This window comes from Arabidopsis thaliana, chromosome 5 (assembly GCF_000001735.4).
Source record: "Arabidopsis thaliana chromosome 5, partial sequence".
Classification (NCBI taxonomy): Eukaryota; Viridiplantae; Streptophyta; class Magnoliopsida; order Brassicales; family Brassicaceae; genus Arabidopsis; species Arabidopsis thaliana.
The window spans coordinates 14,639,128-14,666,888 of record NC_003076.8 but is presented as its reverse complement, the minus strand read 5'-3'; the positions used below and the strand labels follow the sequence as shown (position 1 = coordinate 14,666,888).

General features: G+C 32.7%; 5 protein-coding genes and 4 pseudogenes across 13 annotated transcripts; 4 read left to right on the top strand and 5 right to left on the bottom strand.

The window, feature by feature from the left end:
• Positions 1-671: 671 nt before the first annotated feature.
• Positions 672-1,953, bottom strand: AT5G37100 (annotated as a pseudogene; the record flags this gene model as incomplete). The annotated part of the gene is made up of 6 exons: positions 672-738; positions 828-912; positions 1,010-1,152; positions 1,248-1,362; positions 1,462-1,723; positions 1,816-1,953.
• Positions 1,954-2,589: 636 nt separating this feature from the next.
• Positions 2,590-3,252, bottom strand: AT5G37090 (annotated as a pseudogene; the record flags this gene model as incomplete). Its single annotated transcript has 4 exons — positions 2,590-2,659; positions 2,751-2,835; positions 2,919-3,061; positions 3,143-3,252.
• A 1,228-nt stretch (positions 3,253-4,480) lies between these two features.
• On the bottom strand, positions 4,481-7,756 carry AT5G37080 (annotated as a pseudogene; the record flags this gene model as incomplete). The annotated part of the gene is made up of 11 exons: positions 4,481-4,798; positions 4,891-5,097; positions 5,186-5,309; positions 5,436-5,635; positions 5,779-5,842; positions 5,923-6,010; positions 6,112-6,239; positions 6,355-6,430; positions 6,524-6,788; positions 6,892-7,022; positions 7,657-7,756.
• A 5,019-nt stretch (positions 7,757-12,775) lies between these two features.
• On the top strand, positions 12,776-14,300 carry AT5G37072 (annotated as a pseudogene). Of its 5 annotated transcripts, none has more exons than one of them (3): positions 12,776-12,820; positions 13,660-13,817; positions 13,923-14,298. The 5 variants fall into 5 exon arrangements; another variant differs by lacking the exon at positions 12,776-12,820 and adding an exon at positions 12,867-13,273 and having other exon boundaries at positions 13,923-14,251; another variant differs by lacking the exon at positions 12,776-12,820 and adding an exon at positions 13,269-13,307.
• A 225-nt stretch (positions 14,301-14,525) lies between these two features.
• Positions 14,526-15,976, bottom strand: AT5G37070 (hypothetical protein (Protein of unknown function, DUF538)). Its single transcript, NM_123066.4, has 3 exons — positions 15,712-15,976; positions 15,211-15,265; positions 14,526-15,112 (listed from the first exon to the last, which is right to left on the bottom strand). The coding sequence occupies exons 1-3, from the start codon at positions 15,796-15,798 to the stop codon at positions 14,742-14,744; spliced, it is 513 nt and encodes a 170-aa protein (NP_198523.1). The 5' UTR covers positions 15,799-15,976; the 3' UTR covers positions 14,526-14,741.
• Positions 15,977-21,276: 5,300 nt separating this feature from the next.
• CHX24 (cation/H+ exchanger 24) lies at positions 21,277-24,267 on the top strand. Its single transcript, NM_123065.2, has 2 exons — positions 21,277-21,771; positions 21,866-24,267. The coding sequence occupies exons 1-2, from the start codon at positions 21,475-21,477 to the stop codon at positions 24,146-24,148; spliced, it is 2,580 nt and encodes an 859-aa protein (NP_198522.1). The 5' UTR covers positions 21,277-21,474; the 3' UTR covers positions 24,149-24,267.
• Positions 24,268-24,375: 108 nt separating this feature from the next.
• SEF (HIT-type Zinc finger family protein) lies at positions 24,376-25,447 on the top strand. Its single transcript, NM_123064.3, has 4 exons — positions 24,376-24,600; positions 24,679-24,784; positions 24,871-24,977; positions 25,052-25,447. The coding sequence occupies exons 1-4, from the start codon at positions 24,502-24,504 to the stop codon at positions 25,253-25,255; spliced, it is 516 nt and encodes a 171-aa protein (NP_568545.1). The 5' UTR covers positions 24,376-24,501; the 3' UTR covers positions 25,256-25,447.
• A 20-nt stretch (positions 25,448-25,467) lies between these two features.
• Positions 25,468-26,630, top strand: AT5G37050 (sorting nexin; the record flags this gene model as incomplete). Its single annotated transcript, NM_123063.2, has 4 exons — positions 25,468-25,608; positions 25,726-25,864; positions 25,946-26,016; positions 26,233-26,630. 4 exons carry the CDS (start codon positions 25,468-25,470, stop codon positions 26,377-26,379), a joined length of 498 nt encoding a protein of 165 aa, NP_568544.1. The 3' UTR covers positions 26,380-26,630.
• Positions 26,631-26,954: 324 nt separating this feature from the next.
• On the bottom strand, positions 26,955-27,754 carry AT5G37040 (F-box family protein; the record flags this gene model as incomplete). Its single annotated transcript, NM_123062.1, has 2 exons — positions 26,955-27,341; positions 27,413-27,754. 2 exons carry the CDS (start codon positions 27,752-27,754, stop codon positions 26,955-26,957), a joined length of 729 nt encoding a protein of 242 aa, NP_198520.1.
• Positions 27,755-27,761: the final 7 nt, after the last annotated feature.

The window sequence follows — 27,761 nt, the reverse complement described above, 5'->3', positions numbered from 1 at the left end:
TAAAATATCTATTTTTAAGTGTAATCGCCAAGTTTGTTATTTATACGAACTTAATATATTAGAGAGTATATTCTAAGAATATTTTAGTTAAGATATCATATATTATTATGGAAAGAGTATATACATATTGAAACTATATAGGTAATTTGAATTTTGTCTTGTATTGGAGGTTTCAATGTATTGTAATTTTAATTTTTATGTAATAGAACTTGAATTAAATTTACTAATTTATTAACATATTTTTCCTTTTTTACAGAAGAAGAGCTAAAGAGTGGAACTCATCATTTCCATCTAAGGTTAGATACTAATAACTCTTAGATTATATAAGAAAATGCTCTGTAAATATGAACTAAGTTATAACCAAAATAAAATAACCGGAAATTTAATATTTTTAACAGAAATTTGAAACTTAAACGCTTATGAGTCTTACATGCTTAAAGAAAATACAAAACATAGTGAAAATAAACATGTAAATTGCAACATAAAATAGGATAACTGGAAACTGAAACCATAAAATAAAAAAAGAACACAATGTATGATAATTCAAACAAACATTCCAACCATAGTTCATCAGATAAAACCAAAATCAACTTAGAAATAATAAGTTTGATTTTTAACAGCAATGTAAATTGCTTCTACAAATCATTGGGAAGATGAATCTGACTCTTGGATTAGTTCTCAACAAAATACTCAATCTTCCCTTCAACAGACCCATCATCTTCACATGCAAACCAATTGCTGTAACAAAAATATAAAAAGATGTCATTTTGACTTGAATAGTTAGTATCTAATTAACAAAAACAATTTATCTAATGTCTTTCACATACATGTATACAGTTACATCAAAGTCTGGAAAAGATTCTTCAATGAAGATCCTTGAACACCCATGCTCACTGATTAAGGCCTTAGATCCTAGAACATTTGTAAAGAATTCTGGTGATTAGTTATAGGTCACAGCGTCTCACATCATAAAGGAATGTGACTAACATATTCACGAATTTTCACTAACCTTTAAAATTAGAGGCTCTAAAGAACCGGAGGACTGTAGTGATTGGCTCGTAGTTATAAGTTTTCATACCAATAAGTCGATAAAACTTTGTCAGAAACGACTCACACGCACTCCCTCTAGCAACACATGTTATGATCCTATCACTACAACCAACCAAAATACAAATTTACCATAATACAAATATATGTCTGTTACTAACGAATTTTAATATCAATATACATATTACTTGTTAACTTACAGATTATCTCTGATGGTAAATGTCACATATCTGGCCTCATAGTCTGTTTCCCCTTCACGACAGACATATGGAAACCTCGCCTCAGTTGAGACACTTGATATGACTCCAATAGCATCTAACAATAACAGCAGAGCAAACAGATACTTATAAATCTTAGTACAAAGGAAATACAATTGCAAGAAAGCATAAACTATATAAATAAGTCTTAGACTACCAGTTACATAATCCTCAGATTCAGATTCAATTTCATCAGCATGGATGAATTGGAGAGAACTTTCATCAGATCTATCACTTACAGGCCACATTTTTGTGTGCCACATAAACTCGATTTCATAATTAAATGATGAGTACTTAGGTATTGAAGTTGCTCTCTTCAATCGGAAGTCAGCAATGTAATACCACTTTCCTTCAAATAGGCTAGGCTTGAAATTGTTCAAATAATCCCCCCAAGGTACTCTAGTGTCGATTCTGGTTCCCTGAATAAAAAGACAAACATATAAAATTCTTTTTACTATAATAGAAACCAAAAACCAAAATAAGAAACCAAAAAGATTGTTTACGCACAAACCTTCACATCATAGAGGATCATGGTAGTAGGAGTTCCAAAGATCATAGACTGATTGTCCCAGATGCTTAAGATTTTCACGTATAGGACATGATTGTTCCTGTGTAAACTTAAGTCACGGATATAGTTTGTGTCGGCCATTGGAAGTTTGAATGGTTTGATACAGATTTCAGAGAGAGGATAGATTGACTGAAGTTAACCTAATCTTTGTCTTATATATATATATTGAATGGAGAGAAAAGTTGAAACGATTCAGTGAATCTATATGAAAGGTTTCCATATAATATAACCGTTCAAATCCTTTAGTCAATATATAATTATTTGCTAACCGATTCTGTAGCCAATCAAAAAAATAGAAATGTCTCTTTGCTAATGATTGCTGATATGTTAAGTAGATAATGATGATAAAATATTTGGATTCAGTAGACATATAAATAATGGTTGCTTATGTTTTAGATCCCAAACGAATTATTCAGTATTTAATCTAAACAATTTAGTAAATATACTAACATTGTTGTCTTACTATAATTTTAGGAATTTGAAGTCGGAGAAGATAGCAAACTGCATTAAGGTAATATGATTCTTCTTTTACTCTTGTCATTTTAGTTATCATGGGTTGTAATCCATTTCATGCTAGAAGTTGGTAAACATAAGCAAACATAAGCAAAATAATATAAAGTAGTCACAGGAAATAAAACTTATAATAGAAGAAAATAAACATAGTTCATAAAGCATAGCACAATTGTTTTCTCATAATTCAAATTGTAAATCGATAACTTAGAAATTGGACTCCACACTCTCCATGAAAATGTCATCATCTTCATCATCTGATCCTGTAAAGTTAAGCCTACGAAACAGATACCAAAAACAAACAAAGTTAATATCTATATATAATACATATGGAATAAACGATGCTTAAGAATAAGGCTGTAGATTACAGATAGTTGTTCTTGTTGATTCCTCGGAAATTTGGATCAATGTGAACCTTTGAACAACCATAAACATTTATCAAGCATGGATTTCCTGTTAAACAATCACACGAATTTGAAAATCATAAATGTCATGATCTCGAGAAAAATCAGACTAAGAAGTAATAAGAAACTAACCTTGAAACTCTAAAATTTTCCAAAAATGCAGAATAATCATCACAGGCTCCATCTTAAAATTAGGATCACTTATTTTCTTATACCATTTTCTTTCAAACTCTTCACAAGAACTTCCTACAGCAACACATTTCATGTATTGGTGCCTATAATATGAAGTGAACTCAGTAAATATTCCAAAAGTCCTAACTATCTCTGTTAATAGTATAGAAAGTATAAAAACTTACAGAGTATCTTTAATTGTGAAAGTAAGGTATCTCGATGCAAAGTCACTTTCCCACTCTCTAACAACCAAAGGTATCTTCCCAATGGGAGATACTGATTCGATGACTCCCATTGCATCTGTAAATTGATAATAACAAAGATTCAAGTTTAAATTTTATATCTGTAAGCCAAATTCTCTACTCTAAAATCTGGAAAATAACTACTAAAATACTCACCAACAACTAGGAGCTGAATTCTTGATCCGATAGAAATCAAAACACTCAATGAAATGACATCTTATCTTAGGAGCAACATGTTCCATTGTAGTCTTTCGTAAAAACTTAATTTGGAACACATGAGAAGAGAATCTTTCATTAGTGTTAGCTACAACCACTTCAAAGTTTGAGAGTAGATATCATTGTCCTTCTCTTAGTGTAGAAATCATTTCTTCTTTGTATGCATGTAGAGGAGACAATGCATCGAATCGATGTCCCTGAGATCATATATAAAATCTCATCAAATCTTTCATGGATGTTTATATTCAAGAGATCCGGTAAATAACAACAATTATAGAAATCAAAACTGTAAATAGAAGTTTCATACCTTTTCATCAACTAAAATCATAGTAGGTTCTTCCCCGAAGTAATTAGGAGGCCAATTCCACAACCTCAGTAGCTTAACAAAGACAAACCATTTTGTTTTTTTAGGACGCAAATCAGAGAAGTTCTTGAAGTTTGACATTGAAGAAAAACTAGTTTTCTTCTCTACTGTTATTTCTTGTGTGGAAGATGAATGAGATAAGGAGAGAATCTATTGATCTTTCCAATAAACGTAACTTCTTATTTTTTCGAAAATAATTATATCAGAAATGAATTTCAAATTTTCGCCAATGAATGATTACTTTTTTGAATTTAGACAGCTTCTTTTGAGGGTTTCAAGATCCATTGATTTGGTTTATTTTTAAAAATTCAGATATACCAATTATATTTCTGATATATCACATCTTACTTTTCAAAAATTATTTAATATACCATGCAAGTATATTAACTATAAAATTCCAAAGATCTTTTGATGTTTTCATCTGTTTCAGTATAATTTCGAAACCAGTTCTTTGCTATTCAATAAGAAAATAGAGTTAGGATAAAGAGTATAAATATATAGTAGAACAAAGATAGTGAAAACCAGAAATAAAATCTCTCAAAACAAATAGCAATACATGTAAATGTATAAAGCAGCACACCAATTGAAAATGTTCTTAATACTTATTGAAAAACATAAACGAAGTCAGAAAAATCTGACTTTTATTAAATCCAAAACCAAAAAAAAACTGTGAAAACATATAACTAATTTTATTCCTTGTATCATTCTGTCTTCACTTTGGTTGATCCTTTAGCTTTTGAGGTTTGGGGCTCAATCTCTTTAACTACTCCTTCTATCAGTAGACTTCCAGCATCATCTGAAATAACTTTAACCTCATCAGCATTTTCTATTATCACATTGGTTCCAATCTCATCATCTCCATTTTCTGAGTTAACCCTAGAGCATAACTTCTTAGTAGTACTCGATTGATCAGCCATATCAGACAACTCAGCTGAACCACGCTTAGATGAAGGAGTAGACAGTTCATTATTTGTAGCATCAGAACAGTTTTCGCTGCTATTAATTAACATCAATTGACCCTAACTCACAAAATTGAGAAATATAATTTGGTCTATGAGTACAAAACACTTAATAAGCATAACAAATTGTATTAAGGTGAATATGATCATACCTGTTCCTCAGACCCAATTGTTGATGGATCATACTGAGTGTCTTCAAGCAAACCTGATTCTTCTTTGGCTATGTCTGTTCCAAAATGCACCTTTGTAACTTTGTAAATATCTTTACCACCATAAATATTGGCTTTCTCAACACTGACCAGAAAATGAAATGTCTTTCCACACAAATTTGTGATGACATCAGATATGATCGTAGGATCCTTAATCTATAGACATGTCTCACATTAGTACTCTTCATTCTACCATAGACATATAGCTAATACTTGAATGACAGTATATATTTAATACCTCTTCATATTGTCCATCTACTAACTCTTCTGAAGATTTCCCAATAAGCTTGGTTGCATTATTTTCAAACACCATGAGTTTAATTTCAGCTGTCTGGTCCATTACACGAACATGAAGCTTGTACCTGGAGTAAAATGTATTGTACATATATAATTAATATACACTTATAAACCTTTATATTTTCTGTATACCAATAGAAACAATTTTGTTATATTGTACAAGATAAAAGAGTAATAGAAAACATTATTACCTTGCCTCCACATTAGTGATGCTCTCTTGACATTTGTCACACCAGAACTTAGGTTTCATAGGTGTCTTGACCATCTTACCAGTGCTGGTTGATTCTTTAACCAGCTCAGTTTTTCTGTTACATTTAGGACATCCAAAATAGAACCATCCCCAATCGGTATCAATGGCAAAAATGGAACCAAGTATTCTCCATTGCCCAACCTGATTTACAATACAATCACAATTATAGGTACTTAAACTAAACACAGTAATTTAGGAATTAGTGGAAATATACTTACGTCTCTCCCATGAAGTAAATCAACAATCGTTTTGGCAGGATAATCAAAAAAATTATCTTATTTCACCTTAATTAAGTCACGATTCACATAATTATCTTGAATAGTGAGAGCAAGACCATCACTTGGGAGTCTGCAAATAAGCATTTGTCTGGTTAACATGTTTGTGAATTTAAACAAAACAAAGAAGGTCAAAATATATTTTGCACTTACGATTTCACGAACAGTTCAACCTCCGGAACATGAACTGGATTGATTATGACTTCCGAAACATCAAAAGCACTTGTAATACTAATCTCACCTAGTTAACAGAATTAGACAATATATGTTAACTAAGACATGCACATATACATCCATTATTTATACTTTAGACATTTTAACAGAACAGCAATGACTGATTACCTTTAAAATTATTGATTTTAGCATAGCGTATCAGAACCACTGTCTTCTCATCATGCTTTATACTTTTTAAAGCACTAAATACTTTCTCAGCAAACACACCCCACAAAGTACAAGGCAAACGTTCATTGCTTCAATATAGTAACAAACGATTTCAATATTACTTGTTTGAAAATATAGTTCTTATGAATCAAAAATTATATGAAAATAATTGAGAAGACTTGCCTGGCATCTCTTATTTGAAACTCTAGTTTTTTGTTTGGTTTGTTTTGAGCCATAATCTCATCCACTTTTCCCACTCTGACCACTTGACCTAATATGTCTGCCATTGTAAAGGATACTCTGTTAATATTAAAATCCATAACACTTGTTTGTTTGAGTTAAAAGAATGATAGGGAATTTAGAAAATACGTACCAATTAGAACATTCTCATCATAACTCTCGGTCTTAACCCCTTCAAAATCTGCTAGATCAAGAAAAACACTATCCGATACAGGATCACATTTAATCACATCTGTGTTATGGTTAAAGGCCATTCGATAGGTCAAACTCGATATCTTGTACTTGCCAGTCAAAGGACTCAAAGTGAAGTTATCAATGATCTTCCAATCACCGACCTTTATTGACCTGTGAAACTTGCCAATATAATGCTTTCTAATGGTGATATGCATCTTAGATCCCTATATCAAAACCAAATAAACAAAAACACATAAGAACATGTTAAATGTTTCAAACCGAAATATATATAGATTCATATATTTAATCAATAGCATTCTATCATACATTTTCATCACATATAATGACATCTAACGTTTCTCTTGATGCATCTTTGGTTTGCCTCCACAGATGAAGGATCTTGACTCGGACACACCAATTCGTTTTGAAAGGCTTGACATCACTAAGATACGTTAAACCTAAAGGTAAAGTCATTGATTATGTGATGCTTTAGAATTGATGAGATTGCTTGTGTATTTATACGGTTAGGACTTAGTTCTGAAACCCGAGAGCGACACCAGATTTTTAGGTATATGAAATCATAACTAAATATACTATCTCAATAGAATATAGGAATCTTCCCTAATTGGTTGTGATTTGCAGAATATCTTCACTTTGCAGTGAATATCTTGGAGAGGAGGCAAAATATTGAGCAAGAAATGAATTTTAAGAGTGCAAATGGGCCAACTGTGATAAAAACGCCAAAGAAGAAACCGAATCGAGGCCCATTATTTTTGAATCAGGATCCGCGCGTCTGCCAAATGGATCGAATCAGGACGCGGCTCGGGTCGGCTCGAAAACGCATGGTTAATGACGCTTATACCCTTAATTGTCTTTTTTTTTTCCTGTAACGTGAAATTAAAAAATGGCTTATGTGGCTTGGAAATTTACTGCTCATCATTCTCTCTTAATAGTATAGATACTATAATGTTGATTTTATGTATTTTTTTGTAACTAAAAATTTAAAATTGAAATTGTATTTGTTATGTTATTATTGTTTGTTTTGTTTAGTATTGTATAGTTGTAATTTGATTGTTAATTTTAGGAGTACACCTGTGGTATCCAAATTTGTCCCATCTAAACTCATAGCACCATATAAACTCGTCTCATCCAAACCCGTCATACCATGTAAACTCGTCTCCTCTAAACCCATCACGCCATATAAATCCGTCCCGTGATAACTAAAAATCAAACTGTTCTTTTTCTTTTTAATAATATTTTTATAGAGTCAATTTACAATTTCAATTTAATAAGAATCAATATCGGATCATTTTGAAGATTTTATATCGAATTCGTTGAACAAAAAATAACACAATTTCTTGTTAAATATTTTGTATCTTTTAAATTAATATATTTCCTGTTTGTATTTTTTATCTTCAATATATTTGGTTTTGATGTAGTTTAGAAAAATTGTTCAAATAATTATTAAAATTTGAATCCCAAAGATATTTATGTGATTTTTTATAATTTAAAGATATATATATATATATAAATATATTTATTTATTTATTTATTGTTTAGATTTGTTGTTGAGATCTTTTTAGTGTCTATTTTTTGTTACGTTTATTTGTTTGTAAGGTCTATCATAATTAAGGTGAAGTTACTAAAAGATCTGTAAAGTCTAATATCGTTTACATATTGATTATAGAATCTGTAGATTATTTTAAAAAATATTATGTAAATTATATGTTTAATTGTAATAGTTTAAAAATTCCAGAAAACAATATTCATATCGATATTAAATTTATTTTAAAGTTTCAATTTTTATAAATATTTGAAATTTATAAGAAAATGACAAAATTATGTTTAATTTTACGGGACGGGATTATATTGTGAGACGGGTTTGGGTGGATAATAACATGGGATGGTATATTACGGAAAAAATCTTAAAATTAAAAATCATAATATAATTATACAATCTTAAATACTAAAAAAAATTAACAATATTAACAAAACAAATACACTTAAAACTTTAATTTTTTTAAAATACATCTCGATTCTTTATAATAAGTTTAAATATTTATAATATTTAAACTTATACGACGGGTGAAATTTTTGATTGTTATATCTAGAATTTCTCCCGTAGTATATCGTCTCGAATTAATATATTTTTTATATATTTATAATATTTAAATTTCTTGTAAAATTCAATTTATAATTTTCAAAACTTCATAAGTTTTAAAATTATAATTAGTTTAAAAAAAATGTAAAGCTAAACTTTATAGATTTTATTTATTGAACAATGTGCCCTTAAAAATGAATAAGTAAATAATTCTATTAAATTATATTTTGTAATTTTATATATATAAATACTATATATGAATTGAAGTGGTTAAACGTAGTATTGACATTTGTAGTGGTAAGAAACAATAAAAATGCTAAAAATGATAATAGTTGCGATAATGTTAAATGACTTAAATTTAAAAATAATTTATATGTAATATTGTAATAATATAAAATATTGTAATAATAAAATATTATACTATGTTAATATATGAAAAATCTCAGATAATAGCATCTTATATTTATGTTTTAAGGATTTCATGACCTAATATAATGTTTAGATAAAAAAACAAATTAATATGTTATTCAACGATATTGATACATCCAACCAAAAGAATGTGGTCCTTATTGTTCATGTCTATGCATAACATTATCAATGCTATTTTAATCCTTTCATCGTGATCTAGCGTTCATGTTTTTTCTTTTTTTAGATATCAATATAGTGTTGTAATCCAACATTTTTTCTCAAAAACTTAAAATGTTATAATTCTACTGAATTTTTGACCAAATTGTGAATTTTTAAGCGTATTTTTTGCTTGGATCTTAATATTGATTACGCGTTAATGTAAGATATGTTGCACATATTGCACATTATTGTGTTTCGTTGTACAACTAAAGAATAACATGACACATAGTTATTCATTTTCTCTTTTAGTGTATAATATTGAGTTTTTCTAGAATGATTTTGAAGTTTTTTCTACTACAGAAAACTCAATTGTAACCTTTTAAAATGTTTCTGTCTTTTCTAAACTATAATCTTTTATATCTATAAATAAAAAAGTGTTAGTCAATTTATTTTGTTATCTATAATGGAAATGTTAGTATCATTTTGTATCTTTATCTTCGTTATTCCATAAATTCTCGGTTTTGATTTTAATCTTGTCACTCGATTTCAGTATTTTAATAATTTACTCTTATTTTTTTTTATGCATATTTTGGATCTAATACTCTTATCTTGTGCTTGTTTTACCTATTTCGATACTTTATAAATGCATAAAGTTTGTATTACATTCAAATACAATATTTAAATTAAAAATATTATAGTGATAAATACTTCATATATTGTATATAATATTATTATTATTCATTTATTATACTTAACTCTTTTGTTATGTATTTAAAATTATTTTCATTTATTATAAATAAATTTGAATTGAATGATATTTTTGATACATTTTGATTTGATCTATTTATTGTTTTACTGATGTGGACACCTTAAATGGAGAGAAGACTCTAATTATATACTATGATATTGTCCGCTTTGGGTCAAGTGTCGAAGCGTGCATAGATATTTTTTTCCGACTCTTCTTCACAAGACCTCATACTAAGACCATCATCATCGCATAAAAAAGAAGGGGGTCTTCAAATAAAAAAAATGAATAAAAGAAAATGATAATAATAATTTAATACAAAATGGGAAAGACATGTGTCTCTAAAAAGACATTAAAGACATTGTCTTTAGTGAGAAGCCTCTATGTAACAACTCTTGATTAATTTTAATATTTTAAGCAAATAAAATGTGAAAATTTACTTAAAAGTAAATATTTGTAGACACTCTCTTTAGTATTACCGATAAGAATGCTCTAAGTAGATTAATTTGGTTTTGACTTAAGGAATTTAGTCAACTTTACCACTTTCCACCAAAAAAAAATCATTTCTACCACATCTCATAATCTCTTTCAATTCCTACCATTGTGGTATAAAAAAACAGGTTTTGCCTTCCGCAGTTGTGGTAATTTTTTGTGTCAGTTAAAGTGTAATATTTGGAGACAAACATCTAAGGACTAAAACAGAAGGGACATATTAAAAAATCAGTGAATGATTTTAATAAACCCTATTCGAGGACAACAATCAAACAAAATATAAATATCAAACAATATGAAAGACTGTACTTAGAAATTGGGAGCATTAAAATCTAAGAAAAATGAATTAAAATCGAGGAACAAGAACCAGTTAAATGAACATACAAAAATAAAATAAAAGTGTGGATTTGATTATTTACTAGTTGTCCCCAAATTTTACATACGTTGTCCCCCAATTTTAGACACATAAAAAGGAGCGCAATTTTGTCCTTAACATATACATAATATGGTAGAAGTGAAAAAAAATAAAAAGAGAAAGTGGTAGAAACATAAACAATTTGAGAAATTGTGGTACTAGTGTTAATTTTCCCTTAGTTTATATTAAATTATTATTTTCTAATTTTTCAATGTGAGCATTGATTTGTTTTCCAACGATGTCATACACAAGCTTCTTGAACAGTTCTGATTCTTCCTTGTTGTTAACATCATCACATGAATATCTCTTCCATGTAACTATTCTGTACAAAAACTGAAATATGATTTTCGAGGATTTTTCATGTTCTATTTCTCGTTATTTATTGGAGAAGAAGTACAAAATGCTAACAAAATATGGATGTTGGTAGTTGGTACTAAAAAACAATTGATCATGATGAACAAAACCAGATGATGAACATGAACTTACCATAAAAAGGGACCTTGGAAGAATCTTTGACAATATAAAAACTTTTGAAATGGTAATTACTAGATATAGAAACGATCAATAATCGACGGACACACATCATGGGACCATTAAAGAGAAGAAATTTCCAAAGAACCACAGATGAAAACATCCCACAACCATTTCTCACAAGTGAAAGCCACACTATTGTTTTTTACTGAAGAAAACATGTTTATGAATATATTTTTAAATCACAAACCACTCTGATATTACATTTGTATGTTGTTGAAAGCTAGATCGGATAAGAGTGGTTCGAGTTCGATATGAGTGAAACGGCTTGTGCCATGGGAGTGACTGTTTGAGCATTAATTCACAAGATTTTTGATAAATCGATGAGAGTAAGAACACAAAGTTATTTAGGAAAAAGTATATTAGACTCTCGTAATAATAAAAATACAAGTTAAATTCTTTTTATAGAAATGGAATAGATTTAAGTTTTCTAAATTAAGGTATAACATAAATAGAATTAATCTATTTAGAGATAATGTAAAATTTCTTAAACTATAATATTAACATTTATCAATCATCTTCTAGATTCTTCTAGAATCATATCTTCTTGATTTTAATATCTTGGAATTTTCTTTTTGACTGTCGGTCTCGGACGATCAACGGTTCTCCATCTCCTAATACCTTCCCTGAAAAGCTCATACGTATTAACATGTGTGGTAATAGATATCTTCAAAATAATGGCTTTATATGTAGCTGTCGGATCATCATCGACGTTTATACCCATTTGTAAGGTCAAAGCGGTTATCATACTCAGCTGTTAGGTCATTGATGTTTATACCTGGTTATGGGGTCATCAACAACGTTTATACCCGACCGTGGGGTCATTTTTGTTGTCACCTTCAAATTCGTATTTAACAGAATCACATGGAAAATACAATATCATCGTAATTATGTATCTCTATTGATTTTAGAGTAAGAGCGAGAATGTCGACAAAGAAGAATGTAGATTAAGTGAAAGATTTAACGAAAGAATTTCGAAAATGGACGAAAGATTATACCATGAATCTCATGCTTTAGTAGAAATAGAATTGATAATAAAAAGAAAGAAAAAAAAGAAGAAAAAAAAGTAGAAAAAGAATTTGATGGTGGAATATGAGTAGTAAAATGGGACAATAACACATAAACTATATATGGTGATGATGAATCTAAGTAATTTCAAGAGACTACTTTTGTAGTACTCACTCCGGAAGCTAAAAGATCTTGGCATGTTTTCCCACAAACAAACAAAAACTTTCAAAAGGATGGACCGGCTCATTTTTTGGTTTTTTACAAACTCGGCCCAATTCTTAATTGTCCAAAATCATATTGGGCCAATTTCAAAACAATTAGGGCTTTACTTCGTAAGCTCTATCATATTCGCCGGAGGAGCAATCAGAACACATTCGGAGATTCACTTGCAAACATGGTTCGTCGTCTTTTCCTCTCATCTACTCTCTTGTGATTTATGCTAAAGAGAATCCAATGTGTGTCTTTATCTAGATTTGGGGAAACTTAGGCTTATTTCTTGGGAAAGTCTATGTTTTAAAATGTGTCTTTTGGAGTGAAAGTTTTGATTTTCATGATCGAGTAAGAGTTTTCATTCAAAAAATCAGGAGACTGGAGGTTGGCAATGTTGTGATGGTGACTGAGTAAGAAGCAGAGGGCGTGTTGGTGTGATCAAGAACCGTGAAAAAACAAAAGGGAAGCTTTGAGACCATCCACATTCAAGACTCAACAAATTTGCGACAAGGTTAGGGAATGTGTTTACCATTGGGAAAAGAACAAAGCCATGGGTTTCTCTTCCAAAGGGAAAATGTATTAAGCTTACCATCATTGAAGAAGCTAAGAAGAGGCTTTCTGCTCAACAAGCCGCTAAAAAGTGCGAAATAATGAGTAAATTAACAGTGATATGGGTTCGTAGCTCTTGAGCTTTTTCTAAATAGGTTCTAGGTTTTTTTTTGTTAGTGTTTCTGCTATGTTAGCTTCGAAACATTTGATATTTAGTGAACCTTACAATCTTTGTTCTTGGTTTTGTCTTGATTTTATTTCTCTGTTCTATATGACTTAGAAGTCTTGAATGATGTTTATGTGGTGAAGCTTTGTCTACTGTCAAATAATGTGACTTTTAATGGCGGAGCTTTTATGAACATACTCTTGAGGAACTTGGTGGTGCTTTTGTAAATCAATTGTTTGAATCTTATTACCTTACTTTCACTTGATATGTTGTGTTTCTTGATACTTATAATGCGGTCTCACTCTGCGTAGGCCCCCAAACCATCTTCATGACCACACAAGTCGAGGGTGTGCCTTCCCTTTGTTCTTATCATATTGAAGTATGCTTTGACATACCGTGAGGTGATTTCAGTCTTGATGCAAAGGCATATTCAAGTAGATGGGAAAGTGAGGACCTGCTGGTTTCATGGGTGAGTCAAGCTAAAAGTCTGTATTTGATATTCATGCTTTTTGTTTACTAGCTTCCATGATCAGTGACTTAAGTAGCAATCTTATGCATCATCATTCTTTTGCAGATGTTGTGTATATCCCAAAAACAAATGAAAATTTCCGTCTCCACTCCATCAGTGAGACCATCCAAATTCAAGACTCAACAAATTTGCGACAAGGTTAGGGAATGTGTTTACCATTGGGAAAGGAACAAAGCCATGGGTTTCTCTTCCAAAGGGAAAATGTATTAAGCTTACCATCATTGAAGAAGCTAAGAAGAGGCTTTCTGCTCAACAAGCCGCTTAAACTGTGTATTTTTCTTCTTCTTCAGTTTCAGAAAACTATGTTTCCTCTGGTTTTGCATCTTATTTTTTTTTGTTTATGAGTTCTCTGTATTCAGACTTTGTTAGTGTTCCTTTTGAGATTATTATGAACTCTGTTTTTATTGAACCTATCTACTATCTGAAGAATCCAAATTCTATATGCTTCAAATACCATTTGGCCCACATGCAAGCCATAACTAATGGTTTACGTCCTATGAGGTTCCGTCCCTTGGAGTCAGAGAAGTAGTGTCACGGCCATGGGCCTTGGTGCACTCTTAAGAGCTCTGCAAATGTGCCAGGCCTTCAAGTGTATTAGACCCAACCAACAACCACACAGCTCATGCTAAGAGAGATGGGTATGGAGAGCTAATGACTGGATTGGTTCGAAGGATGTTGTTCCCTGCTCCGCTCCTTATTATATTTATGGTAACAACTAGCAAGTACCAACATTCTTATACATTAAAAAGTAAAGGTTTGATGAATCAGATTTTTTTTTTACACAAGAAGTACTACAACATACACACAAAAACATTACTTAGGAAGTTGTAACTTTATTGTCCCATAAAAATTGATCTATAAGTTTTAGAATTTATCAACACCAACACCAGGTCGTATTACCTCATAAGCATCTCTGCTTCTGCTTTTCTTAATCCCGGCTGTGAAATATACCTTTGATGAATCAGCTGAGATACAAGTCACTTTCACCCATATCATAACCTTTGTCTTCATGCCTTCCACTTCTGCTAGCTTCCCTTTCTCCAAGTAACCCGTTACCGTAGTTGAAAACCGCAGAACCGATGAATCTCTGTACCCAACTTCACATGTCTCAGGGATGAATACAGTCAATTTACCCGTCTCTTCGTTGAATTCATAGTTTGTAGCATCCTGTGGGAAGATCCCAACTGGTAGACCAAATTCCTTCAACAATTCAGGTAATGGCTTCTGCATTTTTCCTATCAATAAACAAGAATAACACACATAGCCAAAACATGACTAACAAACTATACAGATATTTCAAGAACTGAAGGAGATTTAAATACATAATACAAACCTTTGAGTTTGTTGACTAACCACTTGGTACCTCCTTCAATACTGCTAGACAATGACTGCAAAAATGAATCCAAATATCATCAGACTCAGGAACATTTGTATCTCATGAGATCCAAACTTTTTCATGATATGTTACCATAAAATACAAATTGCAGCATTAACAGTTCAAATGGAATCCATACTAATAGCAAATCACTATCCACTCTTTCTTTCTATAACAAGCTGAAGAACCCTCCACTAAAGATCAATGAAGGATTCAATTAAGGTAAAAAGTTATGAAATTTCTGTTAAAACAGGACAATGTTTATTAAACTAGACCATGTAACTCCAGACAATAAGACAAACATGTTCACAAAACCAAGCATTAGAAAGACTAAAAAGCCTTCGAAATTAAAAACCCTTAATCAAAGATTGATGCTTTTTCCTCTCAAACAGGAAACTAAAACCCACAAAGCAAAAAGTCTTGAGGATAACTAAAAGAGAGGAAAAATGTAAATTTTACATTGAAATCGTCACCGACGGAATTGAACTCTTTGTTTGCCTTTTGCCCTAACCAGTAAGAGCCAACTTTGTTCAGTATCTGATCCATATCTCTCCTCTTCTGTGTAAAAGCTTAATCCGTCGAGAGAAGGAGAAGACTTCTGCGTTTGAGGAATCGTTTCGTCGTCTATAGTTTTTGTGTTTCTCACCGTGTCTAAGTAACTAAAAAACAGCGCAACGTTAGTTGTTAAATTATCAAAACGACACGAGTTTTACTCTGACGTTCCCATGTTATTTGATTTGTTTCTCATTAAAGAAACAGTGAGAACGCTTTGGTCAACTTTGACAACCCCCACGTGTAAAACTAAGAACACCTTAATCATGTTTAATAATTTATTATTCCCTTTGTTTCATTAATGCATGCTATGAAACTAAATTTCAAGTATTTGAACTATTTTTTTGTTTCATGTTCTAACATTAATCTTTGTATTAGGGTCAAAAAAATTGTTTTAGGCTACTAATAACATAGAAGTTTTAAAAAGTTATGGGGTCAGTTGACCCTCCTATAAAGCATTGTTTTTCCCCCTGGTTTGGATTAATGAATACTATACCAAACAAATACATCTACACACATAATCCAGCACGAACATGCGGTCCGAATCTAGTTTTAAGAAAATTAACAATAACTGAAAGATGTACAATATAGTCGTATCTCAAAGCATTTAATCGTTGGAAGAAAACATATGAATATATGCAAATTTTTGATATATGAGAACTAAGTATCTCTGTAGCCATGAAGTTTCAACATCCACTTTGTATCGTCACTAACTGATAATGAATTTACAAGGCTTGATTCATTTCCTCAACAAAGAAAACATGACAAGTTTGCATATCATTAGAAGACAAGATTTAAAAGATTTTCTATAAGGTTAGAAGCACTCACCAAGAATATGATTTCGTTTAGTTCGTCATCTTCTAGAATTCTGTAAAAAAAATCACCATTAAAAAGCTCTCCACATCGTCATATTCGACCTTTAGATATATGCAAATGCATATGAAAAACCTCTATTAATTACAATTGTACCACAACTTCATATGCTCATTTTATTGTAATGAAATTGTTTTTTATGTAGCTAGTTAAATTATGGTTCAATTTTGAACTCTGAAAATATAAAAAACAAAGCTACAATAATTATTAGGTTGTGCAAATCTTATTCGCCGTGGTTGTATGAACCACATGAAACATTACTATTACTTAATTTGTAAAGAAGCAAGAGAGAATGCTCGTGAACTGAGCTGTAAATGTATTGTGACCTAAAACCTAGTTGGATCGTATTGGGCAAAAGCAACACCCGGAATAGCAGGGGTTCTGACAGTCATTCTCACTAACATCCATCTTTCATGAATATCTGCATCATGGATGATATTAAAGTTTTCATCAAAAGCATAGAAGCCAGTAGCTATCCTGACATTGAAAATATGGGCTCCACTCCTCATTTTTGATATACAGTTAGTTTTGTGCAAGATTTTCCGACGGATTCACCATCTGTTCTGGAAAGTTAACCAGATCCATGAGGAAGAAAGAGATCGCTCACCGAAAAACTCATATCCAATTTGAGGAGAGAGATTGAGAGAGTTAAAAAGAATTAAGAGAGAGCGAGAGAGAGCAATATTTCATGTGTTGTCCGTCATTGGTTTTTTTTACCAAGCCTACTTTAGTTGGATCAATTACGAGATCGGCACATTAAAGTGTGTGCTTTTGTCGATATAGGAACATCACAGTACAGTACTCACAAATTTAGGTACTTTTACGTTATATAATTTTACGGTTTCACCCTTGACAGCTTTCAAAAAATATTTTTATTTTCCCTTTTATTTCTTTACTTATTCCACTAGTTGCAACATCGTTTACACCCTACTCCATGGATCAAGTTTATACAAGTAACTCCCTATCCAAAGTTCTCAAAATAATTTAAATTATTAATTAAAATTCATAATTGATTCGATATGTGTCTATGATTGAAGCATTTGGGTTCCCTATACTCTCATAAGGGTTTAGATTTCACTCATCAAAACGAATTTAATTGGATACATTGGGTTTAATTATTTTATTTGGGTTCCTCTTGTACTATTCTTTAGGGTATATATATTGTTATTATTGGGTGTTTGTGATAAAAAAAAAAATTGAAACCAAAATTCCTGGTAATATTAAGAAGAGAAAGAAACGATGAAGAAGGAAAGAAGAAGATGATCGAGGGCAAAACCGTTATTTGTTACAGCGGAATATGCCTATCTCTGTTACCCCAACAAAAAGTATTTTTCATAGGTTTTAGACTTAAATGTATTTTAGTTTCCAAAAAGAAAAATCATACTTATTTTTTGATTAAACTTAGTTAGTTTTTTTTTGTTTTTTTTGCTAAGAAAAAGAGAGTTAATTCTCTTTTTTCACTATTTTCAACATACACTTACCAATTGTATATGTTTCATTTACTACATTTTTAGTAATTAATATTCTGCACTTTCAAGGATTCCCATAGTCACAATAAATATTTATATATACATGCATACATGAAATATTATTATTATTATTATTATTATTATTATTATTATTATTATTATTAATAATAATATTATTATTATTATTAATATTATTACTAGGATATGACGATATCGCGAAAAAAACTAATTTTCAACAAATATTTGTATCTATGTATTAAATTACAAAAATATATTTGATTATACTTATTAGACCTGAAAATCAATAATGAAACCAAATGGATCTCAGTCACACTAGAGAATACTAAATACCCTAAATGGATCTCAGTCACATTATCCATTGAATATTGGTTATAACCGAACAGAATATCCATAAGTACCCGAATGGAACCAAAATTATTTGGTCAATTCCTATACAAAACTACATCTAAACCCAATACATTTTTTCCCAACCTCTAACCCAATAAATTTTGTTAATTTTCAAATATTTTGAGTCATTACAATTTTGTCAAAAAAGTCTCGGATATTTTGATGTTTTGTTTTTTTGGGTATTTTGGATAAAATAATCGAAAGTGAACCAAACTGATATCTATTGGAGTGGAACCAAATACAACCTAGTATTTATGTATTAAATAATTATGATAATATATTCAAATAACTGAATTATTATATAAATTTTACCAAAACATGTGATATTTTAACGAAAAATGCGATACTTTAACAAAAATATATGACAAAAAGACACGACCTTAAAACAAACCGTAAATATCTTAACAAAAATTTGTGAAAAAAAAACACGACTGTTTAGAAGTGTAAAAGACATTTATTGTTATTGTTATTAGATTCCAAGAAGCTTTGGTTAGATCATGAATTTGAAGAATTTCTTTCATATTAAAATGATGTATACGTAGAAATAGTTTAGAGAGTAAAGAATTTGAAACCATTTTCCAGATTAAATTTTTGAATTCATCATGAAACATATAATTTGTGTGAATAAACAAAAATATGAGAACTATTTATGAAGAAGGACAAATATATAGAGTTCAAAAGCCACGAACATTTAAATAAACAACTATTCATACGAAAAGTTTGTGAAAAAAATGCAAAGAAATATGATGAAGAGATGTAACTTAAATGAATAGATGCAACTATAAAAACACAACCGCAAACTGAAAAGATACGACTATAGTTGAACAAATATAACTGTAAATATAAAATTAACCATAAATATTTTAACGAAAGATGCGATAAAAAGACACATTCGTAAATTAAAAACATATGAATGTAGTTGAACAAATATAATTGTCCAAAAAGAATAAAGGTAATTATTTTAACAATAAAATGCGATAAAAAAATACAACCGTAAATATTTTAACAAAAAATTACGATAAAAACACACAACCATTTAGATGCTAAAAGATATGACTGTAGTTGAACAAAATATATGTAAAAAAAAATAACCGTAAATATTTTAATGAAAATTACAACAAAAAGACACAACTATTTACAAGTATAAAATATATTTATTTTAATTATTATTATTATTAGATTATTATTATTGTACTATAAGACTTGTGCAATTTCCTTTTTGTTAAAAGGACATTTATAATTAATTAATCAACTTTGGTCTACAAGAGGTAAAGGAAAGACGTCTGGAAAGTGTAGTAGTCATGCGTACCGAGAAAGTTTTGTTTCTCCAAGACGCAAACTCAACCAAAGACATTGATTGACACTATAAGTAGAAATATAACTCCTTAGACCATCTCCATCGGTTAGATACTGTGTAGGTTTTTCAACAATATTATTTAAATCAGTTTATTATAATTAAATTATTTATTTAAATTTTAAACTATAAAAAGAGAATTCGACCAATAATATAGAGACACGTGGAAAGACAGTCTCTCTAAATTTCTCAAACCAGAAACGTCTCTAACTCTTTCTCCTACTTTTTCATTATTTTATATTTTTTCAATCACCAGATACTCTCCAAGATACTACTGATGGAGATGCTCTTAGACCATCGACGTTCAACAATTTTTCACAGATGTCTTTCATATAAAATAATATTAAAAGTAAAGACATTTCAAAAATAGATGTCTCAAATATTTCTGGGAAGACATAATTCTCATTCTAAAGACATTTATATTTCTCTCTCTTCTTCTTTTATATTTGAAAATAATCATTTAAAAATACTCATAAAAATATCTAATGTGGATGCTCTAAGAGCATCATTAATGGTAGTTTCTTAGCATAATCTTCACATAATTCTTATGAATATTTTTATAATGGATTTTGAAAATTTTGAAGTTAAGAATTTGGTTAAGAGATTGAAATTTTGGCAATATGCAATGGTAGACTTTTAAGTTTGAGTTCTTAAAAAGAAAAAAATTTGAATTTTTTTTAGAAACATTATAATTTTAAAAAGCTTAATAATTATTACAACTCATAAAATTTGAAACATACATGACATAAAAAAATTAAAAAATATGACAAACAATTAGATTTAATACTTAATTTATCTAAAAATTAAGATTAATTGAATTAAAACATTATATTTAATACCTAATTTATCTAAGAATTAACCTAAGAAATATTAGATTTGGCTCTTATATAAGAGTCATTCTTAACAATTAATTGAATTATAACATTAAATTTAAGAGCTATTTTATCTAAGAACTAATCTAAGAAACTATTAATGATGGTCTTATATATCTGACCTCACCTCATGATTCTTAAACACTGTTAATATAGTAACGAAGCTAGGATAAATCAGTAGTATTCAATTTCCACATTTATATTTTACTGTTTTTTTCCGCTAAAGTATATTGTTCAATTTTCCGAGAAAAAAAACAAATTAAGTTATACTCAGGAAAGTACACATATCGGTATGCTAAAGAAAAGAAAAAGGTACGATGTTGTTTATAAAAAAAAAAAAAAAAAAAGTATTAATTGGTTCTTAGAAAATGTTAACGAAAACAAATCCTAGAGGTTCACTTTCGTTGGCTACTTTAATTATGCTAAAAATAGGCGTCTATCGAGTGAAAAGTATAGATTGTGACATAGATACCGCAAAACATATATGTTTTATTCCAAAACAAATACAGAAAAAATGAAAATAATATTAATGATGCAAAAAGTGAAGAGTAAACTAAAATTGTTCCCGAAATGACGCACGTCCACATCTGTTGGAAAAAAAAAACATCAGTCATGGATCTATTGTCTTCGATCTCTATGGAATGATCATTATCGTTTACTTTACGTCAAATCTTATTATGAAAGATTAGTTTGCATGGTTAGGCACTTCCCCATCAATGACCAGAGTCTCCTGCCTGCCCATTTTGGGTTCTGGCCGGGTAACTCAACCACACCCGGAGAGGTCAGCAATCGTGTTTTCTCTCCCAAAATTCCGGTGGTTTGCCGGAAACTTCATAGTAAGCAGCCGTTTGGAATGTTCAAAGGCGAAAATGCTATGAACTACGCATTTTCGACCTTTTTGATCGAAGCAATCATCATCATTTTCTTCATCAAAGTTGTTAGCATTGCCCTTCGACCTTTTCGCCAACCTCGTATAGTCAGTGAGATCATTGTTCGTCGTCACCTATCTTGTATTAACTTTTTTGTAGTTGATAAAATCCGTTTTGGAGCTAATATTGACGTAATATGGATTTTTGTGTTTGAAGGGTGGAATGATGATAGGACCATCGATGTTTGGAGGAATCAGAAATTTCAATTACTATTTATTCCCACCAATTGCGAATTACATATGCGCAAACATAGGACTGATGGGGTTTTTTTACTTCCTCTTCCTCACGGCGGCCAAGACGGACGTTGGAGCCATTGGGAAGGCACCAAGAAAGCACAAGTACATTGCTGCCATAGGAGTTATCGTGCCGATAATCTGCGTTGGAAGCGTGGGGATGGCCATGCGAGACCAAATGGATGAAAACTTGCAGAAGCCTTCGTCCATTGGAGGAGTCGTGTTCGCCTTGTCTTTCACTTCTTTCCCGGTCATTTACACCGTTTTGAGAGACATGAACCTTCTCAACTCCGAGGTGGGCAAGTTCGCCATGTCGGTGGCTCTCCTTGGAGACATGGCAGGGGTCTACGTGATTGTTATTTTTGAAGCCATGACGCATGCTGACGTAGGAGGAGCTTATTCTGTCTTCTGGTTTCTAGTATCGGTGGTCATCTTCGCAGCTTTTATGCTTCTGGTTGTTAGACGAGCCTTTGATTGGATAGTCTCCCAAACGCCTGAAGGAACACTTGTGAACCAAAACTACATCGTCATGATTCTCATGGGTGTTCTTGCCTCTTGTTTCCTCACAGACATGTTCGGTCTTTCTATAGCCGTGGGACCCATTTGGCTAGGGTTACTAGTCCCTCATGGCCCACCGTTGGGTTCGACGTTGGCTGTCCGAAGCGAGACCTTCATCTATGAATTTTTGATGCCTTTCACATATGCTCTAGTGGGACAAGGCACCAATATCCACTTCCTTAGAGATGAGACATGGCGCAATCAGCTATCTCCTCTCTTCTACATGACCGTCGTCGGCTTCATCACCAAGTTTCTCTCTACCGCTTTCGCTGCTCTATTCTTCAAAGTCCCCGCTAGGGAAAGTATTACACTTGGTTTGATGATGAACTTAAGAGGTCAGATGGATTTGTTGGTATACTTGCATTGGATCGATAAACGTATTGTGGGCTTTCCCGGTTACACTGTCATGGTTTTGCATACGGTTGTGGTCACAGCTGTAACGACCCCACTCATCAACTTTTTCTACGATCCCACTCGACCTTACCGAAGCAGCAAGCACCGCACCATCCAACACACTCCTCAGAACACCGAGATGGGACTGGTTCTTGCAGTTTCCGACCACGAAACCTTGTCGGGTTTGATAACTTTTCTCGATTTCGCCTATCCCACTAAAAGTAGTCCCTTATCTATATTCGCAGTCCAGCTAGTGGAACTAGCAGGAAGAGCCACGCCGTTGTTTATTGACCACGAACAACGAAAGGAGGAGGAAGAAGAAGAATACGAGGAGGAAGAGGAAGAGCCTGAACGTAAGCAAAGTGGACGGATAGATCAGGTGCAAAGCGCCTTTAAGTTGTACGAAGAGAAAAGAAATGAGTGCGTGACGTTGCGTTCATACACAGCTCATGCTCCAAAACGTCTCATGTACCAAGACATTTGCGAGCTTGCCTTAGGCAAGAAAACCGCTTTCATTCTCTTACCTTATCAGAAAGAGCGTCTTGAAGACGCTGCCCCTACCGAGCTACGTGATTCCGGCATGCTATCTGTGAACGCAGACGTCTTGGAACACACACCTTGCTCTGTCTGTATATATTTTGACAAGGGACGGCTTAAGAACGCGGTGGTTAGGTTATCCATGGACCTACAACACTCAACAAACTCAATCCGTATGAGGCAAGAAACGTACCGTTTCGTGGTTTTGTTTTTAGGAGGAGCTGATAACAGAGAAGCTCTACATCTAGCCGATAGAATGTCAACAAACCCGGACGTAACGTTGACTGTGATCCGATTCTTATCGTACAACCACGAAGGAGAAGACGAGAGAGAGAAGAAGCTAGACGATGGTGTAGTCACATGGTTTTGGGTCAAAAACGAAAGCAACGAGAGGGTTAGTTACAAAGAAGTTGTAGTCAAGAACGGTGCTGAGACACTCGCTGCAATCCAAGCAATGAATGTCAACGACTACGATCTCTGGATAACCGGAAGAAGAGAAGGGATCAACCCAAAGATTCTTGAAGGTTTATCCACGTGGAGCGAAGACCACCAGCTCGGAGTCATTGGAGACACCGTGGCTGCGAGCGTCTTTGCCTCAGAAGGGTCGGTGTTGGTGGTGCAGCAACAAGTGAGGAACCAAAAAGGTGGTGATGGTTTCTTGAATGGCAAGTTTGATTACAAGAGGTTCTTATCTCCTTGGTCTCACTCTCATAATTGATTAGGTTAATTTTTTCTTGAGGATTCTTGTGAATCAAAAACATTTGATTAGGTTTCTTTTAGTTTGAATATCGTGTTGTATAATCTTGTATTATTGAGATGATTTTTTTTTTTTTTTTTTTAGTTGTATCCAAAATCGATTACGACCTAATAATAAATAACTTCCAATATAGAAACAGCTTAATTTAGCTGATCATGTTTCATTTTCATTGTTGGCTTTAGTAAGTTGTTAAAGGCCCAATGGGCCGAACAGACTATTTCTAGAAAACAACCTAAAAATAGTCGCCGTCGTCGTCGATTCAAAATCCGTCGCTGCGCTTCCAACGTTCGCCGGCAATCTAAACATTTTCCGGGATGGAGGAAGAGATGTCGAACCGTCGAGTATCAAATCGGACTCGTAAGGTCGCTACGAAGATGGCGGCGGCTCTTACAAGCAACGACAATCGAACTCAGGTGAAATTGTTGATTTTCGGATTCACTTTTTTTATTTCGGAAAAAATTGAATCGTCTTTCAAAAATGGTTGATTCTAGGCTGCTATAGCTAGGCTAGAGGCTTTAGAGAACGATAATGGTGCTATTGAAGTGATAGATTTGAACGATGATGAAGAAGCTTCTCTTGATGAAGATGATGATCTCGGTGAATAATCAATCTTTCACATTTGAAGATAGCTCTGTGTGTGAATCTGTAGTTTTAGTTTAAGCTCTGTTTTTCTGAGTTGGTAGGTTACTTACAGAAGAAGCAACACAAAGGATCAAAGCGTAAAACTCGACAAGCGAAAGCTTTAGAAGCTCGTAAAGCTCCTAAATCCTTCCTTGAGCTATTGCAAGAGGTAACTTACTAACTAACTATTTTGCGGCTAGGCTAAGGCATTAGAAGTTTGGTTCTAAGAATCGTTTGTTTTAGGCAAATTTGGAGTCTTTACCGTCGCATGTACCGACTTACTTGAAAGCAGCAGTTGGACCTCCGAGTTCGTCTTCTCGTCGCTATTTTTGCTCGGTTTGTGGTTACATTGCAGGTTACAATTGTTGTTTATGTGGGATGAGGTTTTGTTCTATTCGTTGTCAAAATATTCACAAGGATACTCGTTGTCAGAAATTTGTTGCATAGGAAAGGAGTGTGAAAACAAATGTAACATATTTTTCAAAATGTATTTGAAACATCATCAATCAATCAATCTCCATGTTCCTGTCCTGAATTTGTGTTTAAAATGAAGATAGCTAAGAAATGCAGCTATCTTTCTCTGAAATGTTATTATGGTTAAAGATCAAACATTGGACATTTGTTGCTTGAGTGTTTCCGGTAAGACTCTCTGTTGCGCCATGGCTGTTTTTATGTGCTGTATCTGCAGTGCTCCACGATTTCTGTGTTTCAAAGATGATTCTTCGCTAGATGCATCTAAACTCTCTAGAACCCTAAGAACCAGTGCCGGTCCTCCTGTTGCGTCTTCATCTCTCTTCAGGGTTGACAGAAACAAGAGTTTTTTGGAGCAGAGAAGATTAGCATTGTAGAAATACTTGCGCAGGCTATGTGCACACCCTATTATTAGGAACAGTGACGAGTTGAAAGTGTTTCTCCAGATGCTTGCCACTACCAATGTGAGCACTGATGTGGCCTCTATGATGTTGGATGGCACGGTGAAGATTCCAAAACAGTTGTTTGGTAACGGCGGAGCCTCTGCCATGCCAGTGCATGAGTTGGTTCAGCCTGCCAGAGGAGGTAGGGATTCAAGGAGCTGATGCAGTCAGTTTCTAATGACTGGGGTGGATCAAAAGTCAAAACCACCAGTTGTTGAAGAAGATAAAAAGTTTTTGGAAAAAAAGGAGAAGATGCATGATCTCGAGCAACAAATTATCAATGCCTCACAACAGGTAAAATTTCATCCTTGTTAGTTGAATTATGCATCATTCTGTCAGTATGTAGTATCCTACTTGGAACAAACCGTTTTAGTAATGATTTCTAAATCTCCTCATGCTTAGTGTGTATCCTCATTATAGACTAGCGAACTGTCAGGCTTATATATGGAGATTGTGCTGGACTGTAAGCTTCCCTAAGAGCTGTTCTTATATTTGAGTTGTTCATTTCAGGACACACTCCATGAGTACTTTGGCATGATGAAGGCTGTCCAAGACGCATTTGCAGAAGCTGCATCATCAAAGGTATTTGGCGTTGACAAATCAAGGATCCGGGAAATACTGAGGACACAAAAACTGTTGCCATCACATTACCATTAGAATGTAAAGCCTTTCCTTATTGGCCAATAGAAGTTTGTCTGCGTAGAATGGTAAGGAGATTGTCAAGGCTGAGCACAAAGTGTGTAATTCCATTCTTAAGGTTGGGCACAAAAGTGTGTTATTTCAGGAGTGGAGAAGGTTGTTTGTTTTTTTGGTTCAAATATTTTGTACACATGATATTCTAAGAACTCTGTGGCTCGCACTAAGTTAGTTTTCTGTTTTTGTACTCCGTGCTAACATTTTGGTTTATGTGCTAACTTCCTTGGTTATGCCTATGCGTCTCTCTGGTCCTGTTCTTACAAGCACAAGTATCATGTGTTTGTGCTTATCACGTAGATTTTGTTTGTAGATTCGACCGATAGTTTATATATAAACAGGAATCACTGATAGAGAAACGACTTTGTATATCTTCCCATGCTCACGAACTAGATTATTAATTAACCGAATTAGGCCAAACAAATTGTGGAAACCAATCTGTAAAAGTTTTATTAAATAGCTAAATAAAAATATGAAAGCAACAATGGAAATAAAACTTGTAAAAGTTTTTCTTGTTCACTAGCTTCGGCTAAAGTCTCTCAAGGAATGGTGATCAAACTGGGAACAAAGACAGATGACTGATCAGACTTAGCGAATACAACTCCATCTATCTTAATCCAAGCTGCTTTAGGTTTCTTGGTAGGACAAGACAGAACAAAGGCCTTTCCATAGATATTATTTTCCACGAAGTAATTTGTAGACGGGTGACTAATTAGTACCATGGGGAAGTCAGGTCTTGAGATAGTCATAAACTTAATCCACACCACATCGTCTCCATCATCCCCGTTACCAATTTTATTCTTCGTCACCCAAATCTCAATCTTCCTTGTTTTTTTGGATTGTTCTAACACCGAGAACCGATCTCCCTTGTAAACCGAGAGGACACGTTCTCTCAATAATCTTGTAACTCTTTTCGGGTCTACTACCTACGTAACCTATGCCCTTGCCACATATTTTCGGAGCCTTGGCAAACCATTTAATCTGTCTCAAACAAAACCATGCATCCGCCTCCTTCGTGAAAGTGATCATACAAGAAGAAGTTACCATCGCAGGTCCCATAGAGAGAATGTTGACCCCGTAAATGATCACCAAAGCATAAGTCACGCACATTTATAGTTGGATTGTCATCGTTGAGATTGACGCTTATCGAATAAATATTGGAACGTGTCTTTAAGATGAATTCTGGAGGAGCGCAAGCAAAGTTTTTGTTGATTAATCTCTTATCTCTGGAAAGAGCGTTCCATTCTTTGCAAACGGATCTAAAGCAATGGAGAGATCGAGGTGGAACTCGAAAGAGTATCTCTTCTTCCAGATCTAATGGAAGCTTTTTCGGCACCATTAGGGTT

What these genes read in the sequence shown, in the direction of transcription:
- CHX24 (NM_123065.2), top strand. Translation starts at nt 21,475, where the DNA reads ATGGTTAGGCACTTCCCCATCAATGACCAGAGTCTCCTGCCTGCCCAT. An exon ending in GTATAGTCAGTGAGATCATT is followed by an intron (nt 21,772 to 21,865) that starts GTTCGTCGTCAC and finishes TTGTGTTTGAAG; the next exon opens with GGTGGAATGATGATAGGACC.
- AT5G37070 (NM_123066.4), bottom strand. Translation starts at nt 15,798, where the DNA reads ATGGATCAGATACTGAACAAAGTTGGCTCTTACTGGTTAGGGCAAAAG. An exon ending in CCGTCGGTGACGATTTCAAT is followed by an intron (nt 15,266 to 15,711) that starts GTAAAATTTACA and finishes TCATTTTTGCAG; the next exon opens with TCATTGTCTAGCAGTATTGA. An exon ending in GTTAGTCAACAAACTCAAAG is followed by an intron (nt 15,113 to 15,210) that starts GTTTGTATTATG and finishes GTTTATTGATAG; the next exon opens with GAAAAATGCAGAAGCCATTA.
- SEF (NM_123064.3), top strand. Translation starts at nt 24,502, where the DNA reads ATGGAGGAAGAGATGTCGAACCGTCGAGTATCAAATCGGACTCGTAAG. An exon ending in GCAACGACAATCGAACTCAG is followed by an intron (nt 24,601 to 24,678) that starts GTGAAATTGTTG and finishes GGTTGATTCTAG; the next exon opens with GCTGCTATAGCTAGGCTAGA. An exon ending in TGATGAAGATGATGATCTCG is followed by an intron (nt 24,785 to 24,870) that starts GTGAATAATCAA and finishes CTGAGTTGGTAG; the next exon opens with GTTACTTACAGAAGAAGCAA.